The 27,018-nt window shown below is 47.0% G+C and overlaps 1 protein-coding gene and 1 long non-coding RNA gene across 7 annotated transcripts in view; both read right to left on the reverse strand.

Moving 5' to 3' along the window:
• Nucleotides 1-24,217, reverse strand: part of BANP (BTG3 associated nuclear protein) — a 132,669-nt gene extending 108,452 nt beyond the window's left edge. For 5 of the 6 annotated variants that reach the window (XM_078062987.1, XM_078062990.1, XM_078062989.1 and 2 more), the window contains exon 1: nucleotides 23,959-24,095. In XM_078062987.1, coding sequence (XP_077919113.1) covers nucleotides 23,959-24,084 — 126 coding nt within the window. In that variant the 5' untranslated portion in view covers nucleotides 24,085-24,095. Of the gene's footprint in view, nucleotides 1-23,958 lie in introns of all 6 variants that reach the window. The other variant, XM_078062988.1, reaches the window with a different exon arrangement.
• On the reverse strand, nucleotides 17,959-23,946 carry LOC144380245 (uncharacterized). The gene is made up of 3 exons (XR_013444219.1): nucleotides 23,366-23,946; nucleotides 22,407-22,520; nucleotides 17,959-19,946 (listed from the first exon to the last, which is right to left on the reverse strand). It is a non-coding gene; the product is annotated as an uncharacterized LOC144380245 (long non-coding RNA).
• Nucleotides 24,218-27,018: the final 2,801 nt, after the last annotated feature.

Raw genomic sequence — 27,018 nt, forward strand, 5'->3', positions numbered from 1 at the left:
ACCTAATCCCAAGACACATTCTAATAAAAATACTATTGAAAGAAAAAAGAGAAATTCCTTTACACATCCAGGCAAAAAGACCAGGTGACTTAAAATGGGGAAGAAATAGATTATCAAACTACAACAGAAACAAACAGATTAACATATCTGAGACACTCAAAGAAACGTGAGCCAAGAATTTTATATCCAGACAAAATGACTTTCAAGTGTAAAGGCAGCCAACATTTATCAACATCTAGGACACAGGAGAATACTCCCATAAGCCCTTCCTGAAAAAACTGCTAGAAAACAAACTTTAGAAAACTAAAATCACTTGAAGAGACAACGTAAGAACTGGCTAGTGGTGAGCATTCTAGATTTACAAGCAGAACTAAGTGAAGAATATAAAGGAAAAGAACCGCACACAATGGCTATACGTTCTTTGATAGACACAGAATTTACCTTAAAATGGGGAGAAAAATTGGAAGAATGTATACAAAACAAATGCCAACAATCGTCTGTGATCAGGTTGACTGGTAGCTTGGAATTCCTTTCTGAGAATGTTCTGTGTGCCTATGAGGACTTCCAGGATATTCCCATTCTATCATTCGTGTCCTTGAAAACCAGGACAAGAGGACCCCGAGGTCAGAGAAACACCCGGGCTGTGGATGGGGTTGCAAGGGTGAACTCGAGTGTGCCGTGTGTCTGTATACATACTCTCTCTCCACCAGAAAGGCAAAGAAACAGTGGTCAATCCAGTAGCGACGTGCGTCCCTAGAGCCCACACTGTGATGCTGAAATAACACTTTCCACCAAAAGAAACCAGGGCTTCCCGGAGACATGGCCGCCTCCAGAACTGAGACAAGGAGTATGCAGAAGGATCCGAGAGCAGCTTGCCATTCCAGAGGGAAGGAAACTGTGACAGACATCAGGGTTGAATCGAATGGACTCACGGCCAACAGGAAGAAGCTCCTCCTGGCCAAAGACAGAAAAAAACTGACCATCAACAAGAATAACTACGTCAATGGACTTAAAATATTTTTAAGTTCAAGACATCGTGATACCAACAACAAAAAAGGTCACCTTTGGAGGCACTAAGTCTTTAATTTTTAAAAAATCATAATAAAAAGAAAGACTCAAACACTTATCCTGCCTTTCTACATAAAATGTACCACCGAAAAAACAGTCCCATGATAAGAAGTATCTCTGGATTGAAGTATTACCTCAAAGAAATGAAGAAGGAATGACTTTGCAATCCTGATGAATTAAGAATGTAGTGCTTGAGCTGCGAACATCACAAAGAAACCAAACACGATTCTCCTTGTTTTTGTTTTTAAGATTTTATTTATTTATTTGACAGAGAGAGACACAGCGAGAGAGGGAACACAAGCAGGGGGAGTGGGAGAGGGAGAAGCAGGCTTCCCGCTGAGCAGGGAGCCTGATGTGGGGCTCGATCCCAGGACCCGGGGATGATGACCTGAGCTGAAGGCAGACGCTTAACGACTGAGCCACCCAGGCGCCCCTTGATTCCCCTTGTTTAATGAGGATCACACCACCACCCAGGAGGTAGGCTTGCTGCCACCAAACAGTGCCAAACACACAAAGCTATCTCTAGAATTCTACTGCTACCAACGCCCAGGACACGGAGATGTCGGGGAACACGCCGCAGAGTGCCACAGAAACGCACGCAGCAAAGCAGAATGCAGATGCAACTCTGGGGAGGACCAAGAGGGTCCTTATAAATTAAAGGGGAGAACAACAAAGTGGACAGAACTACAATTTTCTAAATTTGCAGTATATTTAATAAGGATTTTTAAAGGCAAAACTCAAACTTGAAAACAGTATTTGCTACATACACCAGAGAGCTAATTTCCTTCTTTCACAGCGATAGACGTAAGACCAATAAACCTGATAAAAAATGAGCATACAAAATGAGGGTGAATTCACAGAAAAAAGAAGTCACAAGGCTTTTAAACATGAGAAGAATTTAACCCTTCATGTAATCTTTAAACTGCAAATTTAAAATGAGACACCATCTTGCACCCATGAGACTGGCAGCAATCAGTCACTCCGAGTGCTGGAAGCGTCTGTAGAGGGCTCTCCGGGGTGTCTGGTGGGAGCAGAGACCAGTATGACTCCTTTGAGAGCAGCAGGCGAGAGCGATCAGAACGCTGCTGGCCACAGCCCTGACCCTGCGCACACCCTCTGGGAATCTGTCCAGCACCCAGATTCACATAGATGTGCAAAGATCTACAAGCCCCCCAAAAACAAAACTACTAAGGTGTTGCTCTGGAAGCAAAAGAATGGATGCGACCGACATGTACATCAACAGGGAGTTTCTACCGGACACTCACAGCCACAAAATGGGACACACCAAACAGCCGTGTGAAAGAATGAGGCGGATCTCTCTAAGAAACAGCTCCCAAGATGCAGAATTATATGAATATAAATGGGGCAGAAAATGTATAGCATGGTTTTTTGTTTTTAAGGAATATGCTAAATATGCATAGATTATTCCTGGGACATAAGAAGGAAAGGAAATTATTTTTCCGTTTACCCTTTTATAATATTTGCATTTTTATCCTGTGCCTTTATCACCTTTTCAGAAATAAAAAGCATTTTTAAAAAATGGTCAACTAGGGGCACCTGGGTGGCTCAGTCAGTTCAGCGTCCAACTTTTGATTTCAGCTCAGGTCTTGATCTCAGGGTCGTGAGTTCAAGTCCCGCATGGGGCTCCGTGCTGGGTATGAAGCCTACTTAAAAAAAAAGAAGAAAAAAAAATTGGTCACCTAAACATATAGGCATAAACTGCCGGGGAACTTCTCCATTCCAGCCTCAGTCACTGAGTAGCATTCTCCAAACGCTGGTGCTCATCCCTGGGGGGGCAACCGCAGTAGCTGCTCCGAGATCCAGCAGGCAGAGCGACTCAGGCAGATGTACGGGGGCCTGTCAGGTCTGAGGAAACGTGTCGTGCTACCTCTGTGTCCTCTGAAGATGACCTCTAAGTACAGATTATCTGAAGATCAGCTACTCATGCCATCAACTTGGTCTTCTTTTGCCCAAATTAAGAACCCCAGCAAAGATTATTAAAGGATACAGTGAACTGCTTAGTGAAGGTGGTAGACCTCAGGGAGGTACCACCACCCAATCAACCTTTGAACTGGTGGATTTAGAACGTTTTCGGGTCACAGACTGCTTTCAAAATCTAAAAACAAAAAAAAACCTATGAACCCTTTTCCAGGAAAAAAGCACAGAGAGACAAAATTCCGCCAAGTTTCAGAGCCTCATAAACACCAACAGTGGCTGCCTACCTCAGTAGCTGTTCTCCTGACGCTTAGTGTAAGAGCCCCACTTTACAGGGACACACAGTCCCCAGGCCGACTGCCCCCCGCAGCCGCTCCTGCAGCATGCTGTCCAAGGGACCAGTTCTCGCCCATGGGGTGTAAGTGTGGCCGTGGTGCATGGCAGCTGACATGTGGCCACGGCCCTCCTACTTGCCCTCCGGCTGCCGGACTCCAGGGATGAGGATGGGACAGAAAGAATCAGAAGAGCAGAGAACAAGCTCCCCCATGTCCCTGGACTACCAGCCTCAGACTTCCCTTACCAGAAGGGAAAATAGCAGACCACCTGCACTACAACAGCATATTCTGGAACCTGCCACATGCTGCCAGGCTTAACCCAAGTGTGGCGCCCTGACGCCCATTCATGATGGCCCCGGGTCCACAAGTTCCAGGCTAAAGAGCTGTCTCTCATCAAGGGCTAATGGAAAGTTTTCAAACACCCAGTTCAAGCTTTTTCCTGGTCTCTCAAAGTTCTGCGAGCGGCTTAAGAAAATACTCCAAGCTCACCATAAAATCCTCAATCCTGAGCTCTTCCAAATGAGGACACCACACGCTCTCCAAGTTGTTTACTCAAGATGGTTCTGTTGCCAGGATAGAGTCATTTAAAATTCTGCTAACAGTGAAGGTTTGAATAGAAAAAACCAGGGCAACAAGCCCAAGAAAACTGGAGCACAGTGGTACATGCGGTTGCCATTTTGGCAAATTAAATTTACCATTTCTCAGAAGTCCTGGCGATAATCCAGTCTTTTTTTTTTAAGATTTTTTTTAAATTTATTTATTTATTTGAGAGAGAGAATGAGATAGAGAGAACATGAGAGGGGGAGGGTCAGAGGGAGAAGCAGACTCCCCGCTGAGCAGGGAGCCCGATGCGGGACTTGATCCAGGGACTCCAGGATCATGACCTGAGCTGAAGGCAGTCGCCTAACCAACTGAGCCACCCAGGCGCCCGATAATCCAGTCTTAATATAATAAAGCAGCTGGGCTGAGATTAATGTTCAATAATGTCTCTGACAGCAACAACTAGTTGGACCGTAGCATGCCTGTGAAGAGAGCATCTTCCCCGGCGCACAGGAAAACCAAAACCCACCCACCAACATCAACAACCGAAGTGCTTGATCTTAGGGGGATGGTCGTAAATGACGGCACGCCACACTGCGATACGCTACACTCATTAACGTGAATGAGGCAGGTTTAATGATGTGAACCAAGATGGAAAGATCTCTGGAATACTAACAGAAAGGAACGTAAAAGGAAAATTGTAGAACAGTATGTGTAAGATCCCAATCCTGTTTTCTAATAATGGCACATACGTGCAGTCACATGTCCGTGTGCGTGTGTAAACACACACAAGAGGGTCTGGAGTGATCCAGGTGAACTTCCTGGTACCCAGGAGGGAGGGAGAATACAGACAACACAGACAACTTTCATCCTTTATCCCTCCCGAGTGTTGAGTTTTCTGTAAGCACATATTATCATCACTGTGAAATTGTTTCTCTAAAACCAGTAAGTATCTAGACAAGGCCAACCACATCAAATCCCGACAAATACCAGGCAACCGTCTTAGCCCTGCCTTCAAGCCCCCTCAGCCTGCCTGTGCGCAAATCCACACTGCCCTGCTCGGGAAGCGCCATTCCCCTGGACCCTCTGTACCCCTGGATCCTCCGCCATTCCCCTGGACCCACCCTTTCTCCTCCGCGGTCCACATCCCAGCCCCTCCCTCTGGGGCTCAGCTGGCCATCTCACTCTCCCCGGCCCCCCACCAGTGCTTCCCAGGAACTCACCCTCCCCCTGTGGCTGCTTTGGGTGCTGCCCCTGGGCTCACTCCCACCCACACACATGCCATCCCCTCACACCAGGTCTGGGGTCATTCCCAACAGAAGTCATGCTATCTCCCCAGCTGCCCTCCATCTCCACTGAGCTGCCCAGACCTGCTGCCTCCACTCCTTCTAGAACCTAGCCCCATCAGACACTCTTCCACCCATGAGACCGCCCAGGTGGGTCCCGTGCTCACCGGCACAGGCTCACTCCCACCTCTTCCACCTGCCTCTCTTGCCTTCCCTTCCCTCTATGGGGGTCCTCGTCATCTCCCTGACTTGGCGGAATGCCCGGGCTCGGTGCAGGACCTCTTCTCAGTCGAACTGCCAATACCATCTACGTGCTGATGACACAGGCTCACCCTTCAACTCAGACCTCTCACGTGAACTCCAGACCCATGTAGCAAACAGCCTCCTGGACACTCTCCCTGGGTGTCTAGTCTCGATCTCATCCTGCCTAAACCGCACTCGCTACCCACCCCACCACCACCCTGCTCCCCCCAGACTTCCCACGTCAAAACCTTCAGTCCCTGGTTCTTGTTCCTCTTACACCCAATCTGTGAGCCAATCTCTCACTTCCCACACTCTGGCCTCATCTTCTCACATCTGGATTTGTGCGCTAGCCTCCACATGGTCTCCCTGCTCCGTCTTTGCCCCATAATTATTCCCAATACCTAGTTAAAAAGCCACTTGGATCACGTGAAAACACATGTCAGACTGTGTCCCTCGTCTGTTCAGAGCCCACCAAAGGCTTCTTGCTAACTCATGTGCTTCCTGGCGCTGGGAAGCCAGCTGCGTACCAGCCGGCACCCTCCCGTGCCCCTCAGGCTCTCCCCGCTGCTCCTTGCTGGACCCGTCCAAGGTGGCCTCCCACTCGGCAGGCACATGTTCAGCTCAGAGCCCTGGCACTCCAGTACCCACCATCATCCCAGAGACACTGAATCACACCCACTCAAAACCCACCAGCAGCACCCACCTGCCTCCCTGCTCCCCTATCCTGCTTTATCACAAAGTACTGACAGCCTCACTCACTGCATACGCTAACTTCTCATTTCGTTTAGCACCTGTCTCCCCTACTGGAAGACAAGCTCCACTCGGACAGGAATTTCCATCACTTTGCTCCCTGCCCAGCACCGGGCCTGGCACATGCTGGGACACAAGGAGCACATGTGTGGTAAGTCTAGTGGAAGAACCCACTGTGGGCTTACACACCAATGCAGATCTAGGACGGTCAGCATTCCTACTTAAGAACCATGCAGTAAAGTCTTGAAAGTACTGCGTCTATGTTTTGATTTCAATAAGGACTGGACTATAAGTCATGAGTCTGTTTAGTTTATGACAGCGAACTTCACATGAATGACACATTCGGTTGTTAATGATGAAAATATAACAAGCCGCTCATCAGCTGTCAGCAGCTGGGCATCAGCTGAAATACACAACTGCCAATTTATTTTTAATTTTGCTAATTTTTAAATATTTTGGATACCCATAAAATAAAACCACACGGCCATTAAAACAGGAATAAAAGAAAAGCTACTGTAACTGAGCATGTGACTTTGCTTTAGCAGTAAAGGCTAAAAAATGAAATGCTATGGACTATCAGCTCTCCTGATGAAAAAGGCAGCAAGAAAAAATAACCAAACAAAGCCTCCCTGTGTTGACACTGGGATCTTCTGTCGCTGCAAGAACAACATCACATGGTTTGTCTCATTAGAGATGTCACACGTACAGGACTTTCTTTCCCAGCAGTTTTTTTAGGGCAGAAATTCTTGGTAGAGCCGTTTCTTATATTAACCCTTGAACGAAGCCTTGACGTCGAATCTGACTTGGATGAGGTTATTTCCGCATCACCTCCTAGGACGGTGACCTGACTCCACGCTACTACAGTTATTTACCAGCCATCAGATAGACAAGAGAGTAGCCAGCTAAAGAGACTGTCACGGGGACAAACCAGGCATGCCCCTACCTGGGAAGGGCCTTGAAGTCTAGCACTAGTCTGACTTCGCATTACACACGACGAAGACGCAAACTGAAGGTATGGCCCTGAGGGTCAGGAGCACCCCTGCACGAGTCCAAGAGAGCCTCAGGGTGCCACTACCCGGGACCGATGCTTGGAACGTGCAGGAAACCTCCAAGAAACTAAAGATCATTCCATTTAGGCAAATCCTTTTGGATATAAGTGTAGTAATGACATAATCAAAAGCCAGTATGCAGTAAGCAAAGAAATCAATATTCATTAAACGAAGGTATATGAAAAAGACTGAGCTTGCTTATTTTTTTCTCCAAAATCAGTGTAGGGTGGGAGGGGGGTTATAAAAAGGACAACCTGAGGAGAAAAGGGAACATATGACCATAAATGTCTGGTCAGGGGCCAGGAAATTGGGAAGCAGGAAATCCTTCTCCCCATGGTTTCCACTTCTTCCTAGGAAAACCCAGCCACACCGTTCCTTGGTTAAGACAGCCCCCCTAAATGAGCTTACATTTAAGATTAGAAAAAGAAGGCCCAAAGAGCTTCAGAGAGCAGGTCCCTCCCATTATGGTTAATATGTAAATTTGCCACTTTTACTCATCTTTTCCAAAAACTACACACCTCCTCAAATACCAAACACAATGCAGGAAAGAGAAGTGGCTGGATTTAAGCTGGTCCCACAGCACCCACTGCCCTAGTTCACACACGTACCGGGCTCAGCAGCCCCTTTACCACCTTAAAGTTAGCGAGGCCCCCAAAGAGCTCGTGCTTGTAGGGGTGTATCTATCAGGAGTTACCAGATTTGAAACTAGAACAGAAAATGTTTGAATAGCTCTTTATTCATTTAAAAATTATAGAAATCAACATAATTATAAAAATCAACATTACAAAACATTTTTTATGAAAAATAACTTCAGTTTCCAAAACAACAACAGCAGCAAAATCTTAGCAAGATGAGGGACACAGTTCGGCACTTTCACAAATCTCTTTAATGTCAGACTTAATGGAAAATAACTGGACTTCCAGATCTGCATCAGCTTTCAGTCTTGCACTAGGAACTTGTTGGTTGACACATACGAAGAAAACCCAACCTCACACAGAAGTGCGATTGGGAAAATATTTTACCAGCCTTTTCAGATAACTGTGGGTGTTCTTTGTTAATACAATAAAACTCAATAGGTGTCTTATTTTTCCCTAGAGTCTTGTTGCAATGTGGAATCTGAAACCTTATCAGTGAACTTTTTACTTTATTACTTTAAAATCCATTGGTCTGTCTTGCACTTTCAATGGATCTTCTCCCAAAGTGCAACTTTGTAACATCATGCATGGATCATTTGGAAAATACTGGTTCACTGAGTTATGCGGGTTTTCCAAACATAGTTTATTATGTATTAGCAATAACACTACATTCATTAATATTAACACTGACATCAGAAACATCTTTAAGTATCGAGAAGCTGTCAGGGTCTCAACGGCAGAGACACACTTTCTGAAATTCCAATTTCACTTGAAAGCCCAAATTTGATCACCGCCAATAGTGCTGGTTGCTTTCCTTGAAGTGAAAGGCTAACTTTGTTCATTTAGTGAGAAGTATCATCGTTTGTCGATTATTCTCTCGTGTTGGTTCCTGAAAAAAACGTGGCTAGCTCAGGGAACAACTTAAGTGCAGAAGGGCTTGTCCTCGAGGCAACTCCCCAACTCTGAAATGCGGCACGAGTGCTTTCCACAAACTTCCTGTTTGTCACACTGAGTATTAGAGAGAGGTGTACTCGGGGATTGAGACTTAATGCAATTAATTTTCACCACTTCGTCAGGGACATTCTTAGGTGAAAATAGCCTTTTTTTAATTGCACGGCAGTGAAGAATACAAGGACCCACCTGCAGCCTAGGGCCTTGGCCTCAGCTGTGCCTGGGCAGCGGCAGCTTTTCCACATCAACCCCACACCATCAGTGCAAGTGCCAACACACAAAAAAGGCAAGTGACCTCTTAAGATCATCAGGAAAACTGCTTGCCCTCACAGGCCCCCTGGCAAGTTCTCAAGGGCACCCATGGGGTTCCTCGGACCCCACTCTGACAACTGCTGCTTTCAGGTATTACATCTCCAGAAAGAAAGCCTAAGAACCCTGTATGAGCAGAGTGAATTTCAGATAACTTCTGCTATAAAATACAAACCATAAATGCAATTACAAGAAACTTTTACTTGATTTACCAACTGCCAAAGATAAATGTAAATGCACTACAGAAGCCTGTTTACTATTACAGCAGCCATATTCCACTTCTCTCTTGTGAACCACAAACTGTTCACACTGTTCAGTACTTACTCCGACAACATGTGCTACTCCCTCAGCCAAAGATGTGGGGTACGGTAATGCGCACCTGACCGCAGACCGGAGTACCTCCGCCTTCTGTCTCAGTTACAGGAGCAATTGTCATAGGTCTCTGTGAACTCTTTCACCCAATATTAAGTGATCTTCTTACATTCATTCACACATTCTTCAAAAATAACCACTGGGCACTTCGCTCAACAGACACTACCTTCCTCCTGCCCTTAAGACACTTACACAGTGAGTACAAGTGACGACTGGGATCCACCTGGATCTACGGCTTAGCCAGAGCTCAGAACAGGCCTAGCTAGGGGAACACTGACCGAGGCAGCGACCCCGGCCGGGATGGAGATCTGGGGGAGTCGGCTGGGGAGGTGCAGGTCTACCGGTCAGGACGCTTGAAAAGCCACAGCATAAAACGAGCAGAGGTCTGCTCCCAATGAAGCAAGCCTAAGGAGACCTGCCCGATGCCGTGAGGTCTTGGCGGGCGGGGGGAGATCATTAGCCATAAACGAATTTCGGGGGACATTTAAACATGGAGAGTATCTTCAGTGACACTGAATATTATTCTTTTTTTAGGTATGGTTATGTGAAAGAATGTTCTTGCTCTGGGGACATGAGTACTCAAGCATTTAGCAGTGAAATACATTGATCTCTGCAACTTTCAAAAGCAGGAAAAAAAAGTACATGTTACCAAAATTTACCAAAATGTGTAATTCTCGCAATATTTCAAACTTTTTCATTATTACTTGTGCTGATCTGTGATCAGTGATTATGATTCACTAAAAGCACAGATGATGATTAGCATTTTTTAGCAATGAAGTATTTTTTAAATAAGGTATGTGCATTGTTTTTTTAGACCTAACGCTATTGCACACTTGATCAACCACAATACAGTATAAACATCTACATGCACTGGGAGACCGAAGGCTTGTGTGCCTCGCTTTCCTCCAATACGCACTTTGTCGCAGAGGTCTGGAACCAAACCCACAGCATCTCCTAGGTGTGCCCGTACACACAGACGAAGCAACACCCCAAATTACTAGCCCTTTGTGAATCTAGATGGAGGACACACACCTGTGAACTCCCTGCTCTCTTCCAGCAACTCTTCTCTAGATTAAAGGTAGGAGAGGTGGCACAGAACCACGGGCCCCGGAGAACCTGCTCGTGCTGAGGGGCCAAGCGGTGGCTGGAGCGCTCCCTGTCGGCGGCCACTGCCCCACATTGTGCTGGCGTGCGCTGCAGACAGTGGGGGAAACCGTGCAGGTACGCAAGAACAACGCATACTACTCTGCAACGTATCTGATAAAAGGCCTTAAACTACGGAAATGTTTAGAAAAACAAAAATAATAAAACCCTCCAATCCACTACACTGCCCCCCAGCTACCATCACATTCCTCCTGTGCCACACTGCTAAAGCATGTTCTGGAACTCTCACCCAAGCCCATCCACAAACAACCTGTCTTCCCTCTCCCTTTGAACCCCAAACAAACAATAAGGTTTCCAAACTCACTGTCAGACTGGAGCTTCTCTCCAAGGGAGCAGACAAGAGCCCTGTATCAATGACTGACTGCCTTTGGGCACCACCCCTTCCATGTCTCCCTCCCTCCCCCAGTACCTCTGCCCTTCTGCGAAAGCTCCCCCCACCCCCAGGCTTCCCCTGCAGAGCACATTCATCCATCTGGTTCCAAGGGACCCACACGCTGCAGGGCGCTAGTGAGGCCCCTTCTCAGCTCCCAGGAAACAGCACCTGGGATGCTGGATGGAAGGAAGGCATGGGCTCCCAGGGTGGCCAGCAGGCTCACAAGTCAATGATGGGGAGTAATCGCCATCCCTCCCAAATCTCCATCTCCCACCTTGCCCTCTCAGCCCGTATTTCAAACATGCCATGGCCTTTGACAATAAAATCCACTCCCACTCTTCCCACAACGGCACTAACCTTCCCCCAAGAAAGCTGCTCAAGGAGATACCACCCATCTCCCAACCTCTCCCACAAAGAACCTGCAGACTTTTTTGAACTCCCTCGCTCTGTTACCCTTAAGTATCCAACCATCACCAGACCCTAGGGCTTCTTCATGCTTGCTGATTCTGACCTGACTTCCTTCCTCCTCCTCCTCCTCCTCTCTCCCACTGCACCTGGTCTGCTGGGTGCCTCCTCATCCCTGAACTGGTCTCTCACTGAGTCCCCACCTCCAGCCCCTCTGATGTGCAGCGCCATCTCTCCGTGACACACTCTGAACTTGAGTCCACTGATCTGGCAGGATGAGGGTCCCCTTGGTCCCTCCCAAAGCCACACACGGCTGAGGTGGGAAGCCAATCCACTCATCCACCCTGTAGGTAAGTTCCAGAGTTAACATTCTTCCAAAGAAGGCTCACCCTCTCAGAGCCCAGCTTGAGCAAATTCCATGGCCCCGCTCTTCAGACAGTGTCATGCCTAAACTCCTCCATCCAGGTTTCAAACCTTCCCCAATCTGGCTCTGCCCTGTCTGCCTCTATATGACCCCCTTTTATTCATCCACCCAACAAATGCATTCTAAGCCAAATGCAGCCCTCCACCTGCTTTTGTACAGCCCATGAACCAAATCAAAAGAATACTATTTTGTGACATGAAACTATATGAAACAGAGTCTACGAACAAAGTTTTATTGGAATGCGGCCACGCCCAGCTGTTTGCATGCTGTCTAGGACTGCTCTGGGGCTATAAGCGCTCATCCCGTAACTGAAGGTGTCCCTTTAATGTAAAAACCACTGCGGTATGCCTTCGGTGACCACTGCAGCCAAGTATCACGCTGGGCACATGGGAGCCATCCACAAATACTAGCTGAGTAAAGGAATGACCCTGTAGTTCAAATGTTCCTGTAAACACAGATAATCCTGAAACTCAGGCCTCAAGTCTTCGGCCTGACAGCTCTTTCAATCCTTCAGCTACAGGACAGTAGAAATCTTGGTTTTAATCATCTCATTAAAAAAAAAAAAAAATTCAATACTTGGAGACTGTGGTGGAAAGTCATCCTCTCCCCTACACCTTGATGTCCTTGTACCTCTGTTTTTTCAGTTAAGATGGAAAACATTCAGAGGTGTGGAAATGCATGAGATGGCATGGGCCAATTTTTGCACCTCTAGAGAAGAAAGCTATGTTTTGAAGAGACATTTTATTGATTTTGATGATCATATACCTAAACCCAGCTATAGCTCATTTTGAGAGACTGAATTAGAGACAAAATTAAACACTTTCCCCACTGACATATGTTCATATAAGAAATACTGGCCCTGGGGCACCTGGGTGGCTCAGTTGGTTAAGCGTCTGCCTTCGGCTCAGGTCATGATCTCAGGGTCCTGGGATCAAGCCCCGCATCGGGCTCCCTGCTCAGCAAGGGGTTGGCTTCTCCCTCTGCCCCTCCCCCTGCCCCCGCTCTCTCTCTCTCTCTCTCTCTTGCTCTCTCACTGTCTCAAATAAGTAAAAAAATCTGAAAGAAAAAAAGATATATTGGCCCTAAGATGATAAGAATTCATATTCACTACTGCAAACTGTTTAAAACCATCTAAAAGAATTTAAAATTCTCAATGAAGTATCGTTGAGTAACAAATACCACACAAGTAACAGCACTGTGTAGTAAGAGCATCTATCACAATTTACAATACACAGTGTGAGGGAAGTCACTTCCCTGGAGAGAACAGAGGGTGTCTGAAACCTAACGCCCATCAGCGACGGCCGCTGGGGCAGTGGTCTGCATGCCGGCCAACTCCTCATAGTGGAAACACAAAGGTCATCATGGGGTCTTGCTCTTAAAATAAATATGTACTTTACAAGTATGGCCAAGCTTTTTCTTATTAGTTTACGAATTTCAAACACCTCTAAGGTCCTGGCCAGTTCTAAAATTCCAAGATTCTGGGATGTAAGTTTACCACAAACAAAATTCTGGCTACATACAAATTTCTATCACTTAAATCAGCACCATATGAGCTTGCCAAGCCTAAGAAGATCCAGGAGCTGGAAGGGATGCTGGTAACAGTAATTGCAGGAGCTGCCATGTGCTGACCCCTGAGCCCTGTATCAGGCATTACGTCATTCAACCTTCACAACCATCGACTGGGACCCTCTGTGCCCCACTTTACAGACAGGCCCTAAACACTCCCCTTTTATGAAACATGCATCGTGAATGTTTCCTAAGGGAAATGAGACCAGAGTGCCCTGAAGACATGGGGGTAGGACGGGCAGGAAGCAGAGCATGCTCCACGGCAACCCCTCTGTGTCCTGCTAACTGAGCCTACATGTTCTCGCTCTTCCTCGCTGGTTTCTGCGCCTGCGCATCCTTCGATCTTTTTTAGCTCCCTCCAGAAACTGAAATCCTTTTATCACCCATCTGCTTCTCCTGCTTAATGCCACGTACTGCAAAGCCTGAGGAGGGTGGTCATCAGTCCAAGGATAAGGACACTACAGTGTCCTCATCTCCTTTTCCCACCTCGCAATTTCACAGAAGCCAAACAAAACAACTAGCATGTGCCAAAATGTTAAGGGAATTTGTGATCCTAAACAGGCAACAAAAAAACAAAAGAAGATTAACTCCCAACTTGAGCAGTCATTAAAATAAGTAACAATGACAGGTGGCAGATGCAGGGACAATTCTAGAGGTTGCTGATCCACACAATATGTCAAGCAAGTGCAACCCCTCAGAGGCAGGGCTGACAACCAAAGAGAACTAATTAATATGATCTAGAACAGAAAACAAAGTCTAAGAAGACTTACGAAGGTGATGTCAGGGACACTGGCTGACCGTGCACAGCCCTCACACGGGCTCGGTAGTGGGCAGACACACCCCATGCCCCTATCATCGTGGGGGCCAGGGGATCTAAGTTTATGGTCTTGATACCAGATACAGCATCTTGGCACTGTCTTACTCAAGGTCATAGTTCTTGATGTGTAGTCAATAATAAGTCATGGAAAACAATACAAAGAAGAAACTGCATGTGGAACCCCAAAATTAAGGGTCTAAGACTGAAAGAAAGTCCATGCAATCAAAATGTCCATGTAAAGCATGCCTCTACATTTTAACTTTTTTAAAGCCACATTAGTCATCAAACGTCTTAATCAAACTAGTATGCTTTCCTCTTATGCTCAAGAACACCAGGAAGCCTGTGTGAAACGGGATGGGGACTTGGGCGTCCAGGCTGCAAAGGGCACGAAGGACGGAAGCCTGGTGAATGCTGAGCTGCAGGCTTCCCGAATGCTCCCATCTGCCCCCACACAGCCTGGGCATGTGGGGCTGGGGCTGCCCTTCCCCTGGAGGAGACACTGAAGAGTCTGCCCTGAGCCAAACAGCCAGAACAAGGTGCTCTGGGTCTCAGACCCCAACACTCTCCACCCCTCCCACCCCACCCCCACCCGCCCGAAACCAGGCCACGCAATGTAAGACAATCCTATTAGCGACAGGGCTGAAATGCCTCTTCGGAGAAGACAACTCCACCTGGACACAGAAACGTCTGAAGATCTGCTACCTGGAACACAGAACTCTAACCCATACTGAAGTGGGGGAAACAAACACATGGGCCGAGTACACCAGAACTCCAGGCCCACATTCGGACAGGGACAGCAAAATAGGGGCCAGGAACTGTTGGCTAGGAGCTAAGATAATTTCCAAATGAAACTTACTCTTAAATTTTAAGAAAATCTATTTGCTACACCAAAAAAATTTACTTTGATTAAAGACACAGGACATAGGGACAGGTGGGTGGCTCAGTCAGTTAAGGGTCTGCCTTCGGCTCAGGTCATAATCTCGGTGTCCTGGGATGGAGCCCCACGTCAGGGTCCCTGCTCAGTGGGGAGTCTGCTTCTCCCTCTCCCTCTGCCCCTTCCCCTGCTCTTGCTCTCACTCTCTCGCTCTCCCTCAAATAAATAAAATCTAAAAACAAAACAAAAAACACATGACATAATTTATCTGCCTCTCAGAGACGTTTTCACCTTAGCCCAATAACAACCTGACTCAAGGGCAACAATTTTCAATTCAGAAACCCAAAATATTTAGACTCTGATTAAAAAACAAACATAACAAAAAACAGAAACAAAGAACAGGTCCAGCACTGATTAGGTACCCTTGGAAAATAACTCTTACCTAGCCCAACAGTATTACGTATACTTGAGGGCAACCTTAGTAAATTTAACCTTTTTAAAAGAAAATCTAGCCAATGACACTACGTAAGGTCATATTCATTTCTGACCCACAATTCTAGCACGTTCTAATCACACTGCATTCACACTTGCAACTAATGATGGGAGTAGACTTTAAAAGAGCTAGCATTCAGCCTCTTTACTGACAGTCTTCCCATTCCTCTCTAATCAGAAGGGCAGAAGGAAATGGTTATTCAGTGATTTTTCTCAACAATAAATTCACACATTTGATTTTACTAAACGTGTAATTTGTAAGGAGTGTGGCCCTAACTTCTGATTATATGGGCCAGGGCAAATATTTTTGGGGAAAAACAGATTCATCAAAGTGTGTAAGAGTGCCTTTTTCTTTTACTATAAAGGACATCATTGGGATAATCAGTAAAATCCAAGTTAGATCTGTTGCCGAGATAATAGAGCTGTATCAATGATAAATTTCCAATTTAGTAATTATGTTGTAATTATATAAAAGAATATCCCTGTTTATAGGAAACAGCCACTTACGGATTTAAAAGTAAAGGAACATCATATCTTAACACTGTTCAGGAAAAAAACACACACACACACACACATAAACAGAGTTGTAGAGAGGAGAGGAAATAAATCAAGTATAAAACAGGAACATGTGAGAATCTAGAAGTCTGTCACAATTCTTTGTACCATTCCTGCAAATTCAAAGCCTGAAAACACCCAATTCCTACGAAGAGATGTTGAGGCTTTTTCTCCACAGCAACGCGGTGAGGATGGATGGAAGCATTCTCATTTGAAGGTGACTTTGTCATCACTAGTTCTATTTCTGAAAGACTGCCACTGACCCTTCCTTTCCAAGGAGATTTCCCTAAAATGGACTCAAAAGTTTCTGCCCCCCACTCTCTGTGCCTTCAGCAGATGAATGAGATGGCTCAGTGGACTTCTTCCGGATGGTCCCAGAGTCTCCAAGTGTGCGGTTAAGAGCATGATGGTGCCTGTGAACGGCAGCACCATCTGTAAAGTGAGGACAGCACTCTGAGCAGCCCTTGGCACCAGCTCAACTATTCCTACCATCTCACTGCTCCTGAACCCACAACACTGCTTCAATTCTCCAACTTGCATTAGTATTTATGGTCTAGAGCTTGCGGATTCACAAACGATAGCCGAGGGGCCAAATCCTGCTGACTTTTGTAGATAAATTTTCCTGGAAAACAGCTACACCCATTCTGGCTTCCACCTTCCAAGGGCAGACAAGAGACCCCAAAGCCAAAGAGAGTCCCTTATCTGGCCCTTTACAGATAAGGCTTATTGACATCTGTCCTAGAGCTCCCAAGTGTTTAGTGACATTTGTGGCATCTTTAGATCTTGAAACTGCCTCGAGGCTGAGGGGTCAAGAAACTCGGACCCATTACTGTGGAAGACTCATCTGGAGTTCCTGAAAAGACGTGCCTGCACTGTCACAGGATGGTTCAACTGCCTCCTGGTCTCCGCTGGCTCTTCTTGCCCCACCTCTCGTTAACGGGATGGAGGACTTCTGATTCGTATTACAGCGGATCCACAGAAATCCCAGAGGTAAAAGCACGCTTACTGAGTTCTTGAACGATCCCCAGGAGAACTCAAGAAGCAAGTCTAAGAGCACTTTTTATTAGCAGCCGTGCTTGAAGGGAACCCCAAGCTGTAGTACTTGCTATCATCTTACACGGGTCGCCCCTTCCATTTCCTTTCTCTTCCCTAACATAGCATGATTGCATTTTAGATCAGTTTGAATTACACAAATCTAAAATAACATATTAAACCCTCACTTTGCAAAAAATGTGAAAATTAGTTGAATGTCACAAATCTTAAAAATCCACAAAATGTTTAATTATAAAACTAGAAGGCCAAGTCCCTGCAAACAGCTGCAGCAACTTTTAGCTGGTAAACAGGACACTCAGCCTTCTTTGACCAATTCAGTCTAAAAACATGTGGGGAGTGAACTGCATGGCATCTTCAGGGAAGCCTCTGGAATACAAGGCGGCCTAATGCGGCACATTGCTCCTGAGGCCAATCCCCAGCTCCTGCCGACGAGAGTTCACAGGATGGTGTGGCGGCAGACAGGTGCATCCCGGCCATCTACCTGCCGACGGCATCACAGGGCTGCACCATGGTGACAGCAGGAACCGCAGCCTGAGTCTGTCTGTCCCTGCTCTGTGAGGCTAAGACGCCTGGGGCTCTGGCCACACCCAGGGACACACAGCGGACCTCAGCAAGGGAGAGCCGGCAGTACACATACCAAGTTTTCACTGCTAGTTTCATTCAAACCCCGATCCAGTTCAGAAAGGTTCAGCTTTAATTCAAGTTATTTCATGATTTCTACCTTGTGAAAAAAAGAAAAATCACTACAGACCACAAGCAGCATTTTTTGAAGCACAGAATATAAATCTTTATTACTAAACAGTTTGTCAGTACAGGGTTCTGCCCACAGGTGCTGAGGCCCCAGCCTGATTGGCTCAACGCAGTCCCGCTTCCCGGACAGCACTCCCACCCGCGTGGCCAGGCCTCCATCCCTACTGGGGCCTTCCGTCCAACCCACCTTCACTTTCAGGGCTCTAGGGGTGCTCAACTCTTTTAAATGCTAATACAAAGTCATCTAGTCAATTTCCACATGTACGTCCATTCCACCTACCTACTTTGTCAGCGACTGAATTAAAACATGTTCTCATCTCTGCCTTCTCTGGCCCTTTCTGTTGGATATTATTCTTCCATCTCTTCTACACCGTAATCAATCTGACCTCACGGGGTATTCACTATTCACCACCACCATCTCTCCCCCCTCCAACGGTAATGCTCCTTACAGTCATAAAGTGAATCTCACTGTCCATCCCACCAGGGAGGTAGATGCTTCAAAACATTTAATCAAATCGGACAGTTCTTGACCATGGGTAGAAATAAAAGGTGCAGAAAATTAATTCAAAATAGGAATCAATTTCATGTGATACCACAATATTTGGGGCATACTATCTGTTTGGGGCTTAAAAAGCTAATGTTCCCATAACATTTTAAATCAAGAACATCCACACGTTTCAAGCATCGGGAGGCTCCAGGGGCTGATCCCAAGCTCCGCTTCCTCTTAAAGAGAGATACTTTGGTGCACTATGAGGATGCCACACCTCACAGCTGCCCTGGGGGTAAGGAGTCAAGAACTTCCTGGGGGGGGGGTGTCGGGGGGGGGGGGGGGACAGCCCAGGCACAGTCCTGGACAATGAACAGAGCCAAAAGGCAAGGCAAAGATAGCATGAGATATTAGCTAAAGCTCTAATTTTAAACTGGTTTCACAGCCTACACAAGACAAAAGTGAAAGCAGCGGTCACTGCTGATTGTAATTCTCGGTGATGAGCAAAATGAGCTCTAGGTACTGGGCCCCGACAAGAAAACAAGTGTAGCTTTTTAAAAGCAAACTGCAATTATGTGATCCCACTCAATACTTGCTCTCAAATGCCCTAAAACTCCTCCTCACACCCCAGAAAAGTGAACACTTCGGAATGGTTCAGAGTACTTCCAATGAACAGTCCATTATGTGATTTTGTTTTTATGACCATCACATCCATGAAGTCAGAGAACACAATAACGATATTTATTTACCTGTTATACAGAGGACTTTTTAAAGCTTTTATCTGAGACATTCTCATTGAAAACCTTAACATGTATTTTCCTCCAAGAGCTTCTTCAAAATGAGAAAAACGTTTCTTTTTCCCAGATTTAAATAGCTGAACTGGTAAAGTTACATGCACATTTTCAAGTTAATCTTGTGGGTCATGTAATGTATTTACTTGAACAGCTGAAGTCGTCAGGATTTATACAGGGTGGACGAAGATCATTAAGGAGAGATGACGGCTATTAAGCTACACCATTCCCACAAGCTCACCCAGAACCTGTGCCTGAAGTACCCATTTGCCAATCCACAAAACAACACTGTGGTTCTTTATCGTATTTCCTTGGCGACCATCTAGCACAGGAAGTATTTCTTCAGCATCAAAGTGCATACACCAAACTTGGCAATGTTTTTAAATGCAAATTCTTTCTCTTTCAAGACCTGGATACTTTTGAGGAGCACCAGTTAAGATTTTGGTGAATGACCCTCAATTTGGGTTTTCTCATGACTGGACCATGGGTATGCATTTCTGTCTCAGTGTACCACACTGGGGTACGTGATTATCATATATGTTATTACTGGTAATGTTAAGGTGGTATCTGTCAGGTTTTTCCACTGTGAAGTGACCATTTTTTCCCTTTGTACTTTATAAATATCTTGGGAGAGATACTTTGGGGCTATGTAAATATCACAGATTGGAGGAGACTTCAGGAGACATGACAACTAAATGCAGAGTGAGATCCTGGATTAAATCCTGAAACAGAAAAAGGGTATTAATGGAAAACTTATGAAATTCACTTAGGTCTGTAGTTTAGTTAGTAGTACTGTGCCGATGTTAATTTTCTGATTTTTATAAGCATATCTGGTTATGTAAGAAGTCAGCACTACCGGAAGTGGGTGACAGAAACAGGGAAGTTGTCTGAACTATTTCTGCAATTTTTCTGTAAATCTAAAATTACTTCAAAATGAAAAGTTTACAAAGCTGCAGATTCTGCTTCCATATGTCTGGTGGGGAGCTGAGAGTTTGCCTTCCTCTCAAACACCAAGTGATGGTGAGGTCACTGGCCCATGAACCACTTCATGTGGGCCCTGCTAGGCCCTGACAGATGCAGCTGACATATTTCACTATGCACAACTTTCAAAGGACAATCGACTAAAATGCATCAGGACTACACTTTAAGTAGTTATCACTGCTTAACTAGAGGCAATCCTTAAATCCGGCACACGAAGTGCTCCTAGTATAATGACATGGTGTGAGAAGCTGGTGTTGACAAGGCGACCTTAAGAGTCTGAAATCACAACCTTTGCTACACTTGTCTATGGTTGGCCTTCTCCAGCTGAGCTTGGCACTCCTCCAAGGCTGCGGAGCCAGAACCTCCAGCAGGAACACATAACATCCGCCCACACTGCAACGCAGAGATGGCCACGGGGACAATGATCAGGCCACCCATTCCATCAACGGAAGGCATTCATTACCAAGGCCACAGGGCGGCAGGAGAGCAGAATGACAAGAACCAGAATGACAAGAACGGGCTCTGGAATTCCTGCTCACAGTGAGTAACTGGCCACAAAGGTGATCTCTGTTCATCCCATTAAGATAATTTTTAATTGCATATAATAAACCCACAAGAAAGACACACACAGGCAAGATACTTTGCAAACTTCTGGGAGACTCAAAGGATCTAATGAGGGTAAAGGAAACCACAATGTGGAGCACACAGGAGTGGGTACAGCCAAAGGAGGGCTCTAAGCCTATGGCAGGCCAGGACACTCAGCAGAGCATGGGCTGTGCCTGCTCACAGAAGTTGGATCCCTGCACAGGAAAGCTATACAAGAACCCTCCCTAGACCAAGTAGACTAGCCCCAAATCAAAGGAGTCTTTCTTAAGCTGTAAGACCCAGAGGAAAATTCTCTGCAATCTGGCACTCGAAGTCCCACACAGTAACAAGTTTCCAATCACTTGAGGGGAGACCCACACGTTTTCAAAACCAGCCCCACAGACTCAGCGCTCTCTGCCCATTTCCTCTTGCCTTAAACAATAATTGCCAATATTTAAGGAGTATTTACCATATGAAGTATGATGCCAATATTTTTAAAAAGATGATGACAACAATGACACTAGAGGAAGTAAGAATTCAAGGAAGAAAAGAATTGAAAAAATCCTTATTGGTATCCTCAAAATCAAGAAAATAATACATTCATAATACAAGTAGCTACCATGGAAAACAAAAACAGAATAAGCTCTTGATAATTTTCAATTGTGGAAATAAAAAATTTAAAACCAGACTGGGAGATAAATTGAAGCCCTCTCCCAAAAATGAGAATAAAGTGACAGAGGAAGAGGATAAAGACAAGATTCAGTGGGTCAATACAAGATGTCCATCATCAAAATAACAGAAAGAATAAATGCAGAAGAAATTCTCAACTGATACAAGAGAATTTCCCAGAGCTTCAGGGCAAGCCCCCAGAAGCACAGAGCATCTGCAGTGGGACTCCACATCCTAGGGCACTTTGAAAATGAAAATGTCTTAACATTAAAGAGGATCCTAAAGAGTTACCCAAAAGGAATAAGACTACTTGGCAGAAATGAAATTGAAATGAAGAAGAAAGCCAAGATTAAAATACGGAATCCTGAACAAACTCGGATGTATAAAAAAGGAAAATATAAGAATACTTGTACTGGCCTAAGGAGTAATCAATCCAGATTAGAAAAAAGAGGACTAGGGAGAAGAGGGGAAGTTAGAGAGATCTGACATTATCCTTGAGAATTTAAAACAATGTAAAGAGTCAATGGGAACAGAAAATGCAAAGAAAAAGACAGGCCAATACAAACAACAGAAAAAAACAAAAAGCTGTAGAAGAGAAAAAAAAGTATTACTCAGTCATGAAGCAAACAATACTTGCTCAGTCTTAAACAATTTGAGTTAACTGAACATAATGAATTAAGGAAACAGAAAAAGTGGGATATGATACAAAGAATTAAATCATCCTATAATAACAAAGTCAACAATGTGTAAAACTAATAAAATATGACCTTACTCTTCAGGGCTATGGAGACCTCCCTGAGCAAACAACAAAAAGATGTTAAGTCTTTGAGGAGTAAGACAGGGGAGTGCTGCTCCTCAACCTAAGTTTTTCACTGATGCTTTATGGTGCAGATTACTTTGATTAAAATATTACATATATGGGGTTTTTTTTTTTTTAGAACACGGACCTCAGACAGATTGGGTTCAAACCCTTGGCTCAGTGTCTTGGGCAAGCCTCTCAACCTCTGTGGGTATCGGTCAACTCATCTATAAAAGGTGACCGTCTCCACCTCACTGGGTCCCTGTGATGAGAAACACTGGAAATGATTAGCAGTCCCAGCCACAGCACAAAACCCATAAATGGCAGCCATTTTTAAAAATTAAAGCCAACTGATGTTGACAGAATCCAACATCATAAGCACATATTGTTTAACTGCAAAACAAAGGGAAAATGAAGCCAAACATAGAAAACTATAATCTTGTGGGCTATTTTGGTGCTTTTCTACCCCTAGATATTTGTGGCCAGAGTGGCCCTAAAAGCTTAACACTGAAGGGTCGGACCATCTACTTCCTGACTGCCTGTTTCCCTCACTCACGGAGGACCACTCGACTACCCCCAAGTTATTTTTCTGTCTCCCCAACTTCAGTTCCAAGTGCACCCTCAGAAAGGGCAGGCTCCTCCCATCAACGCCTTCCCTTAGCGCTAGTGTTACCAACGCCACCAGGCCTTGGGGTGCGCTCGGGGGCAGAACAGGTAGGTCCAAAGAGAGGGCAATTGGCTGTTGCACTTGAACAGACCCTAAGCTGGGCCATGCCCGGACAGGCCAGGCACGGTCTCGATCCTTGGACGCCCACACGTGGGAGCAGCTTTTCAGGGAGCATTCAGGTCTTCAGGGAACACTCCGCCTCCATTAAGGCAGCATCTCCAGTGTGCTCACACGGCGGAGGTGAAACGGGCATCCACTTGGGGGGGCCGAGGGGGTGCTCAAAGCAGAACCCTGAGGCCGCACTTAAGAAGGCCTAAACCAAAGAGGTGGGGGGACAAGACCGCGAACTCTCCCTCGCGGCCCGGGACTCTCCCTAAGACCGCACCGACCCCCTCCTTTCCTCCGTGAGCCCTCGGCCAAGTCGGGGTGTGCACTCTTGCCTGCAGGTGCCCCAGGGCACACGCCGGAGCGGAGGTCTGCCTGACAGCGACCCCCGGCGCGGGCCTTGCTCGCAGTGTCGTCTCCCCGTGTTCCCGACAAGTGACAGGGGCGGCCCGCCACCGCGCGCAGCCGCGGGCGCCCGGCCCGTCCCCCCCGCCTGTCCCACCGGCGCGGCGCGCGGCCCCTCGGGGGGAGCGAAGCTGGCGCGCGGCCCGCCACCCGGAGCGCCGCCGCGGCCGGGGGGCCGCCGGGGGGCGGGGGGGGGACGGGCCGCGGGGAGAAGGCGGGGAGGCTGACGGGGCGGCGGGCCCGGGGCGGAGGAGCCGCAGGAAGCGGGAAGGGGGGCCCGGGGAGCTGAGCGCGCCGCCCGGGCCGAGGGCGGCGCGCAGGGCGCCGAGGGGCGTCAGGGCCGAGAGCGGCGGGCCGTTGGCCGGCCGCGCAGGGCGTCCCGGGCGGGGGCGGCGGGCGCGGGCGCGGCGGCCGGAGGAGGGCGCAGGGAGGAGGGAGGAGGGGAGATCTCGCTCTCGCTCTCGCTCTCGCCCCGCGGGAAGGGGGAGGTGGAGACGCGACCGGCTGCGGGAGCTGCAATTACCGTGTGGGCTGCGGAATTCTCGTGGTGTTTGTCGGGGAGATGCGATAATGGCGTCCGTCCTCGCGAGAGAAGCCGCCGCTCTGCGCAGGCGCCGCGAGTCCCTCCCCGCGGCCCGCCGCCCTGCATCGTCTGCGCAGGCTCCCCAAGTGGGGCGCGCCAGGCGCGGGGACGGAGCGAAGGGGCGGGGCCTGCCGCTCCAGGCCTCTCGCGCGCGCCTTCGCCCGCGCCGGCGAGCGCCGAGCATGCGCACGCGTCTTCCTGCAGCGCCGCCGTTGGGGCCTCTCAGGATCCTTACTTCCCCGGCGTGAGCTCCGTCTCCTCGTTAGCCCAGTGAGAAGTCGCGTCGGTGGACCGTGAGAGGAAGGCACATTTCTTCCGAGGCTGAATGAATAGGAATTAGCTCCCCGCGACGACTACATATCCCGGAGGGCCCTGCGCGAGCTGCGAGCGGTGCTTTCCGGGAATCGTAGTCCTTGCGTGTGCTCCAGGCCTGCCGGTACTTGTAGTCTCTCCGTACTCTGGTCTCCCGTCGGCGCCCGCGCCCGCAGCTGCTGGGACTTGTAGTTGGGAGGCAGGGGCCGCCGCTGGGGCTCCAGAGGGGTTCCCCCCGAGTAGTAGCTGGTGCTCGGGTCCCCGGCGTCTGTCCACACTTCCCAGCGCTCACGCGTGGGAACAAATGTGTATTAGTGGCGTGGCGTGTTCCATGTGGAACGAATGTGGTACGGGCATACGTAATGTGTAGGTTGTGTTCTGCACCAACATACAGTATGGATGTGTTACACGCATGTGGCGTAGGTGCGTGTTTGTTGGTACTCGTAGGAAAAAGATCACCGGCTGTGGACAATTCCCGGAAATGTTACTCCTGTTTACTGGTCTCGCTGTTGTTCTTCACGTAATTCCCCAGCTTTTTAGTTTTCTTCTTTATACTAGCCTCTGTTTTTCTGAACTGTTTACAACGAGCAAGAATTCCTTCGATCATCCAAAAACAAGACTATGGAGCTATTTTCATTTGGAAAAGAAAATGCTTTACTGTTTGTGTAAGTTTCCTGCCCACTTCCCTTTTTGCCAATGATAAAAACCTGATTCAGGGCAGTAAGGAGCTGTGTGACCTTGGGCAACCTTGCTAGTTAGAGTTTCTTTCAGAATTAACACTTGGGGGATCCACTGAGGCAGGTCATTCATTGGGTTTGCAGGAAAGGTGTCTTAAAGAAAAGATAATTCGCATTGAAATGAGAATTGTCCTGCGTAGAGATGAGGGAAAATTGCTCAACAAGGTCACACTGCTAGAAAAAGACAAAAGCGGGGTTTGGAATCCAAAACACTCCGGTTTAGAGTCTGCTCATAGTGGGGAAAGGGGCGTCAGAAGCTAACCACACAGATCCTGAGAGCTGAGTAGGGGCAAAACAGTTTCAGAGAGCCATGTCTTCTATTCCCACCTCTGCCTCAACCATAGCCAATCTAAACACTTAACTAAGAATTCTTACCGTGGACACCTGAATATCTGAGTACAAAGCAGATAAATGTAGACTGATATTTTTCATATTATTTCAAAATATCGCAAAGTCCTTGTTTGCAGCTCCGTTGCAGGTGTGGGTTGCTGGCTCCTTTCTGGCCAGGACTTGCACACTGCTGGGCTCCAAGCCGCTGCTAAGTCATCATCAGAAATTAAGCCAATCAAAATTATAATTGTGCTTATGCCAGAGTCATGGATTTCTCTTTTTTGTTTTTGATGATTCAGATTTATTTATTTTTTATTTTGCTGCCCAGGAAGTCCAAATAGAGGAAAGTGTTACTCAGTATCGATATCTAGCTGATGAACCATGGTTTTAAAAATAATTAAATAGCTGGAAATTGGCAAAGACAACTGTCTACCAATGAAGGGTTGCTTCTTCATTGCAGAGGGCCATCCTCCTTGCCAGTCAATTCATACAAGAATCCAGTCCAGGGGAGTCTGGGTGGCTCAGTCAGTTAAGCATCTGACTCTTGAGTTCAGCTCAGATCATGATCTCAGGGCATGCAATTGAGTCCCACATCAGGCTTCATGGAGGGAGTGGAGCCTGCTTAGGATTCTTCCTCTCCCACTCCCTCTGCCCCTTCTCTCTCTTTCTCTCTCTCTGTCTGTCTCTCTCTCTCAAAATAATAATAATAATAATAATAATCCAGTTCAGGTTCTGGAGTTAATGAGGCTAGTGCCATGTTAGGCTTTATGAGAAGAGAGGGAGGTGCACTCTGGCCTGAATGGCACCAGAAATGGGGGACCCCTTCCATGTGTGTGCACTGGGCATTTGCAAAGATCTCAAAGGCCCCTTCTTCAAAACTGTGTGTTGCCCACTTCAAGCAAATCCTGGAATTCTGCAGAAAGGTCCTGTTCCTGAAGATGTCCCTAGGATAGAGAGAAGTCAATTATTCATGAAATTCCCAGTTGCCCAAGAAAAGCTTAGAAAACAGTACTGTTGTCTACAAGAGCAGGGACATTGAGTTGGCCTGACCCGGGCTTGGAATCCAAGCTCTCCTGTGGCAAACTACACTGGTGAGGCCTTGTGAGCCTCGACCGTCTCCTCTGGAAACTGGCATTTCAAACTCACAGCTCATGGGGATATTGGGAGGATTCAATGAAGTAGACTTTATAAAGGGTTTAGCAGAAGGTCTGACTCAAGAAATAATCATATTACCATGTGTTATGTTGCCATGCCTTGAGCTAGGCACATATTATAATCCCTGGTCTTGGTGAAGAACATGAAGTTCAGAAAGGTTACGCAGCACATCCAGGGTCACACAGCCAAAGCAGTGCTAGAGCCTTGAAGAGAAATGTTGTGAGGTATGGCGGGAAAGGTAGTTAGGATGTGGGCCGTGCAGGTTCTTGTTGGCCAAGGGACGAGTTTTGTTTTGATCCTAAAATAATGGAAAACCTTTATAAGGTTTGTGACAAGGGTAGATATGATCAAATTTGCATTTTCAAAAGTCACTCTAGCTAGAATGTTGAAAAATGAATTGGGGGTGGGGAGGAAGGTTCCTAGGTGGATTTGGGGAGAGCACTTGAGGAGGCTGTGGCAGGGTCCT

The sequence above is a fragment of the Halichoerus grypus genome, chromosome 15, assembly GCF_964656455.1.
Source record: "Halichoerus grypus chromosome 15, mHalGry1.hap1.1, whole genome shotgun sequence".
NCBI lineage: Eukaryota > Metazoa > Chordata > Mammalia > Carnivora > Phocidae > Halichoerus > Halichoerus grypus.